The following is a 7,268-nucleotide window of genomic DNA, read 5'->3' on the forward strand; positions in this document are numbered from 1 at the left end:
TCTGCTCGCTGCTGGCCGGCTGCTGCCTGGCCGCGGGCAGCGGCCCCGCCGAGGCGGCGGCGGAGGCGGCGGCCAAGGAGCTGGAGTGCAAGCTGAAGAGCATCACGGTGTCGGCGCTGCCCTTCCTGCGGGAGAACGACCTCAGCATCATGCACGGCCCCTCGGCCGCCGAGCCCAAGCTGCTCTTCTCGGTCCGCAACGATTTCCCCGGCGAGATGGTGGTGGTGGATGACCTGGAGAACACGGAGCTGCCCTACTTCGTGCTGGGTGAGCCTGCGGGAGCGCGGCGGGGCCCCGAGCATCCCCGGCGGCGGGGCTCCTCCCTGCCGCACCGGCAGGGCCGGTTCTCCCCGCTGCAGCATCTCGGCCCCGGGGCCGCTTCACCCGCTGCAGCATCACGGCTGGAGATGCTGCGGGCCCGGGGTGCTCCGTGCATGCCAAGGTTGTTCGTCCGCGGGGCTCGTCCCCGGCTCGATCAATGGCCAGCGGAGGCTTGTGCTGGCAGGAGGCCCGCAGTCTGCTCCCAGCGTGCCCGCCTGGAGGTGAGGGCTTCTGCTTTGTCTGCCCCTGAGCAGAGAGTCACCTTTCCTGCAGCCTGATGGAAAAACACTCAGCTGCCCAGTATATCCCATCCTGCCTGCGTGTGCTGCCCCCAGGTTTTAGGCTCTGGCCTATTCACATGGTCTGGGTGGTTCCCACCTGCTCTTCATTCACTGGGTGAGGCTTATCTGCCCTTATCTCATGGGCTCCTTAAGTTTTCTTCCACCAAAAAAAAGCCTACGGTTTGCTCCTTTGTTTGTGCAGAGCGAGGCCTCCACCCCTTGTGTGCAGGGACCCACTTCCCTCCTCACCAGCTGGAACAAGTCACTGAGATCTTTCATTTTTGGTGACATTGGTGCAGAACGTCAGTTCCTTGCCCACACATAACATCCTGCCCTGGGCAAATGCCACCATCACTTTCCTAGCAGCCCCACAGTGGCTGTGTCACCTCCTGCACGCCTTGTCCATCTGTTGCTGCTCCAGCTGCACCTTGGGGTGTCCCGTGAAGTTTTTAAAATGCCAACCTTGTTTGGATGTTGGCCCAAAAATGAGGTACTGGTGTGTTGCTTGATGTGACATTACCCTGCTGTACCACCCTCGTGTGTGGTGGTGACCCCAGACTGGGGTTTTATCCCAGCAATTCATCACTTCCATGGTCTATGGACCCCTCCATGTGCTAAAAGCCCCCAGTTCTGCTTGCTGGGTGGGCTTGGGGCAGCCCTGGCTGCCGTGTGGGCTCCCCCCTTCTCCTGGGAGAAAGGCAGAGGCAGACGTGGGGCTGCTGGTGCCATGGGGAGGGTACGTGGGGACAGCCAGGGGTGTTTTGCTGGAGTGCAGGGGCTGTGTGGGGAGGAGCAGCGGGCTGTGGTGCTCCCCTGTCTCCCGGTCCAAGCCCTGCTCTGCGGGATGCTGCAGCGGAGGCCGGAGAGCGTTGCTGTGGCAACAAGGCAGCAGCGCTGCGGATGCAGGGGGACGTGGGCATGGCTGCCAGCCCCCGCCACCTCTGTGCCCCAAAGGCCACCTGAGTGCTTGTCCCCTGGCCCCCTGGGACCCAATCCCGTGGAGCCAGACCCCGATGGGTGCTGCCAGCAGGGACCAGCTGGGTGGGGATCGGGAGGAGGTTCCTGGCCATAACCCCAGCCCCTACTGAAGGGTTTTCCTTAGGGATTTTTCAAATCCATGGGTTACCACACACTGGGCAGCACAGGAAAGAAGCTGCCTGGCCTGGCAGCCCCCACTGCACTGATGATGCCTGGCAGGGGTTTGCTTTTGCCTCCTTCTGCTCTCTGCTGTGAGACAAATACAAGGATGACAAGCCCTGTGCTGGTGCCCCCTGATGTCCTGGGGCTGGCCAGGCTCTCTGGGGTGCTGCTGCTTGAGACATTGTTTCCCCAAAAACATGGCCCTGCATGCTGCTGTGCCAGCCCCCAGCATGCAGGGGTTTGGGCTGTGGAGACACAGGGGTGATCCCAGTTCAAGTCTTCCTGCCTGGAATGCTGGGGTTTGGGGTGGGCTGGCAAGAGGAGGCACCTCGTGCCCCCCCTGTTTGCCAGGGGTTTGTCTTGTTGACTTCTGGGAAATGCCATGTTACATCTTCCTCTCTCTTGTGGGACAAGAAGCTTGCCTTGAAGCTGGCATGGCCACTTTGCCATCTGTGGGTGTTACTGTTTTGTGCTGCTTTACCCTGTGGGGGTGTTCTTTTTTATTATTATTTTTATTGTTATTGTTATTACTACTACTACTCCAGCCACTATTAGCCTGGACACTGCTTTTGCATGGCAGAAGCTCTGAAATGCACAGAAGTCTTGCAAGACCCAGACTTGGCAACTCAGGGGCTGCAACCTCTGGATCTGGAGGTTCCCCAGCCCAAAGAACCCAAGAGCATCAGTGCTGTCACTGCACACTTGCTGGGGACACGGCTGTGTCAGCTTGATGCCTGGAGCTGGTGTGAGTGGCTGGTTGTGTTTTCACAAGCCCTTGTGCAGGGACTGGAGGGGGTGTTTGAGCAGCTTTCCAGAAATGTGGCTTCACACAATGCTGCTTGCACCACCCCTGGCAAACACCAGACCTGTTAATGGCACCCACCTCACTGAGTTTGGATGTAAATCCAAATAAATAATGTCTTGGAGTGAGGGATAATCCCCACACTTGCTGAGCCTGGTCTGGTTCAGTGTCTGAACCAGGGTGAGCTGGGCAGCTGCTCCTTCTGCTCTGGTGGTTTTCAGATCCAGGGTTTGTGCCCAGGGAAGGGGTTCCCAAGGGAAGGTGAGCAATCCTGGCTGACAGGCTTGGACCAGGGGATGCTGGTCCAAGTAGGGGATGAGTGAGGGGAGCAGCTGGGAAAGGGTCTGGATCAGGGAGCCCAAGGATGGTGGGGTATCATCTGCCTCCCATCCTGGTGTCCCCCTCAAATTCCTCCTAAATAATCCAAGGGCTTTTGTGCTTGGCTTGTTTTCATGGACACTGGCATGTGTGGTTCCCCTGCCTTGGTGGCACCTCCCTGCCACAGTGGCCAAAGCAGGCATCCCACTGACAGATGCATGGATTTTTCTCCCAAGTAAAGATGTGCTGAGGTCTTTGGAGAGCCACCTGTAATTCTTGTTAAAGCTGAAGTTCTGAGGGGAGTTGTTGAACTGGGCATGCCAAAAATGGCTGTGACTCCTGACCCCTGATAACCCCTGATGGGAAGCTCCAGTAACATAAATTAATGATGAGCTTTATATTTATCTTTACACAAGGGGGTGAGGCAGTGCTTGCTGCCTGCTTTCCATGCACCTTTGCTGGGTCTCAGCCTCCCTGCTGTGTCCACCCTGGTGCCAGAGACAGCTGTGGGTTCACTGCTGCTCGGATCTCCCAAACTCAGGGACCTGCTGCCTGCTCCTCTGCTCCTCCAAAAGCAGATGGGCTGTCTGTGGGGTTATGACTTCTGCTCTAGGAGGAGGTGAGGTGCTTGGACAGGGCTTTTCCCTGCTTTGCAGCTTTTTTTCTCTAATGAGTGGAGTGAGTTTTAATTGCGCTCGCCTTCTCACGCACGTGGAGCCTCACTGCCTGCGTTTACTTGGGAGCAGCTCAGGGTCTCACCAATAAACCCCACAATGTTTCTCCCCAAAGAGACTCCAACACCATCTCCCCATTTTACTGTGGGTTTTTCTCCCACCTCCTGAATTTTTGGGAAGTGCTGAGGGTGTGGGAGCCGGGATGGGGCCGCTCACTGCCTGCATTTAAAATCACCTGCTTTCATCCTTCTTTCATCCTGCTTTAAATCAAGCAAACCTTCATTTGGAATGGTCGCCTTTCATCTCATTTTGTGTTTGTTGTGCCAGTTGTATTTTTTGCTGAAGGGAGGAAGCGTTTTGCTGGTTGGTGGCCATTAAGAAATGCTAATTTGCAGCTCAATATTCCCTGTCCGCTCGCCTTCACACCCCCTTCTCCCTCACTGCTTGGCTCGGCAGCATCCAGCCACATTTGATATGTCATTAACTGGATTCACACTCCTGCTGGCTGCTAATTTTTTGGGCCCCATCCTTTGCAGGTTATAAAGTGGCACAAAAGGTATTTATGAGCATCCTGGCTTCCCTCAGCCCCTTGGGCTCGACGGAGATTTGTGATGCAATTAAAAACCGCGCCAAAGACGGTGTCTTTGACTCCTTTGCCTTCTCTGCAATGCAATAAATGTTTGAAAAGTAAAGTCTTGAAATACCTTTTTGAGTGTAAAATCGACTTGAGAAATGAGAAAGCAGAGCTGACGGGTTGAACTCGTGCTTTCTGGGTGCCAGATATTTCAAGATCTTGAAATACTGGGTGGTTTTTACTTGCTGTTTTTTTTCCCCCTGAGTGTGGAGGAGCTGAAGGAGCTGTTTCTGCCTCCCCAGGTTTCCAGAACAGTTGGTGTGCTCTGAAATAGGGCAGTGCAGCCCCTCATCTCCCGACTTCCCACTCCCCACTGCCCTCCCGGGAGCCTCAGCAGCAGAGGATGGGAGACGGTTCTTAACTTCAATGACTTTAATAGATTATCATAAACTCCAGCCTTAATACAAGCTGTCATGATTTCAAATTATCTTACTTTTAAATTAAATAGATTCCTTTTTAAATACAAAATCAATTCTAATTTTTTAGAGGGGTGAGATTTTTCAAAGGCACCGATGAGCTGGGCATATTTAACCACTCTTGAATATCTCCCCGAAATATCTAATCAATTTTTTTTTTTTTTTTTTGTTAAATCCTAGCTAAGCTCTTGGCTCTGCTGCTGGAGGGTCTGGCCCTGACTCCCCTGGGTTAATAACAGGATAGCAGGGGGGGGTTGCAGGGATGTGAGCCAGATCAGGGCGGGATGTGGCTGCTGCTCATCGGGGTGACGGCCACCGGAGCGCCCGCCTGCCCCGGCCCTGGCCAGATGTGACACCCGTCGGCTCTCATCCTCGTCCCACACATCTCCCTGCTGCTCTGGGCTGCTGGAGGTTGTGTCCTCCCACTCTGTGCTCTACCCCCAGCTCCTAAAAGCCCCTGGAGGATTGAAGCAGGAGCCAAGGGGCTGCAGGGTTGCATTATCCCATATTTTTTTCCAGTTCCGTGTCAGGTGAGAGGAGCATCCTACTGAGTTTTGTTCCTCTCACCTGGATTGGGATGCTGGCTGTGGGTCTCAAAGCTGTTGGCACACAGGGCAGCTCTTTGGTCCCAGCTCTCTGTGTGGGAAGCAGTTCTTGGGGTGCTGTGGTGCCATTCCCTGGCTTGAATTAATTCCCAGGGGCATCAGCACCAGAGGCCCCATTCCCATTGTATGTCAGCATCTCATGAGAGCAGAGCCTGGCAGAGGGCTGCAGCAGGGCTGACTCCACCAGGGGCCCCACAGCATGAACCTTGCACCTGGGAAAAGGTGTAATGGTGAAATAATGAAGCAAATATTAAGAAATTTTTAAGTACCTAGAGAATAACCAAGTTAAATTGTACCAGGGGAGCTCAATTGCCTGGCTTAGATTGATTGAATTACTAAATGAGCCTGACTAATGGAATGGAGTGGATATATCGGACTATTACTCAAGATCCTGAAATAATTTCTCTAATAAGATTGTGAGCCATTAATTGAACTTGGCTTTGATCCTGGACACTGTCGCATGCTCTGAAAGTGATCTGTGCTCTGATGGGCCCAGAGAGGGGACAGCTGCTGTCATCTTCCTGCTGGCTGCCTGGGGGATTCACCTGGGGGGTCCCAGGAGCTGTGGTGGGGAAGGGAACCCAAAACACCCCGTCTCAGCTGCCCTGCTGCCCCTTAGCAACACCCTGGCAGTGGGATTCACTCAATTCCTTCCTGCTGCCAGCAGCTGGCTGCCTGGCTGGGGTCTGAACCTCTTTCCATGAGTTTGAGATGGATGTTTGGGGTGTACACCGGCTGAAAATCCCAGAGCGTTGTTGCTACCATCCTCCTGGAGTGCTTGCTGCTGCTGGTGGAACATTGTTGTAGCTGCTGGGTGTCTGGTCTGCTGTGTGAGATATTTGTCCCCAAGGCTTGGGGGCTTCCAGAGTTTCCTGCAAGGCAGAGAGGGATCTCTCAAGGGGACTCATCCTACCATGGCCCTGCCCTGGAGCACCAGGTGAGGCAGGACATGCTTGTCTAATGGCAATATCTAATAGCTCATCTAATAATTGGGTGAAAACTGCTGGTGGGACCCCATTCCAGCCCCTCCTCTGGGCCACACAGCACAACCACATCCCTTTAGAGTGTGGAGCTTGTCAGAACCACCAGGGCTACCTCATGCCTGGTAACATTCCCTCTTCCAGGCAGTGGAGCCCAGCACCAGCCTCAGCTAGGAGTAGGGGCATCCCTTAAAACCTCATGGTGGGGTGGGAAATGCTGCAGGAAAGCTGGCAGCATCCCAGGGAGGAGCAGGGAGTCCCCTGTGGCCACACTGGGGGCGGTGGGGCTCAGGAGGAAGGCCACGTCCCCATCCCCATGGACACCTTGTCCCCATGCTGTCCCCACTGCAGACCCCCTCTCTTGCTGGGCACGGATGTTTCAGTGGCACAGGGGATATACAGGGCCTCTTGTATATTTCTTTTTTTCCTTAACCAAGGGAAAAAAAAAGTAAGAAATAAGGATTTCGTCTCTGGGAACCCGTTGCCACAGCAACCGCGCATCCAGCTGGCTCCAGCGGCTGGGAGGGGATCTCGCTGACCCAGAAAGCAGTGGGGGAGTGGGGTGTGGGTCTGCTTGGCCTTTCCAAGGGGGTGTCAGGGTCTGGCAGGGTGGGCAGGGAACCAGCACTCAGCCAGGGGGCTCTAGGGCTCCTGGCCTCCCTTCCTGAGTGTCTCAACCCACATCCAGGCAGGGATGCTCAGGCTTGGTCCTGTTCCTGCCCTGATACCTGTCCCAGGTTTGGGGGCTGGGCTGCCCATGTGGGCACTTCTCAAAGACCCCCAAAGATTTCTGGTAGGTTTTACACCCCTGGAATTGGCTGTGGTTCCACTGCTGGAGAGGACCCTTGGGCAGCCACACTGATGCCCTGATGCCACTGCCTTACCTCTGCTCTCCTCTCCATGTGCCAGTGGCATTTGCTTCTGGGCTCCATATTTTATTTTATTTTATTTTATTTTATTTTATTTTATTTTATTTTATTTTATTTTATTTTATTTTATTTTATTTTATTTTATTCTTTTCTTTTCTTTTCTTTTCTTTTCTTTTCTTTTCTTTTCTTTTCTTTTCTTTTCTTTTCTTTTCTTTTCTTTTCTTTTTT

The 7,268-nt window shown here is 54.0% G+C and overlaps 1 protein-coding gene across 1 annotated transcript in view; it reads left to right on the forward strand.

The window, feature by feature from the left end:
- Window positions 1–2: 2 nt before the first annotated feature.
- ASTN1 (astrotactin 1) overlaps window positions 3–7,268 on the forward strand; it is a gene marked incomplete at its 5' end in the record, with an annotated part of 54,300 nt that continues 47,034 nt past the window's right edge. The window contains one exon of the mRNA XM_015635624.2: window positions 3–267. Within this exon, the coding sequence (XP_015491110.1) occupies window positions 3–267 (265 nt within the window). The remainder of the gene's footprint in view (window positions 268–7,268) is intronic.

The sequence above is a fragment of the Parus major genome, chromosome 8 (assembly GCF_001522545.3).
Source record: "Parus major isolate Abel chromosome 8, Parus_major1.1, whole genome shotgun sequence".
Taxonomy (NCBI): Eukaryota; Metazoa; Chordata; class Aves; order Passeriformes; family Paridae; genus Parus; species Parus major.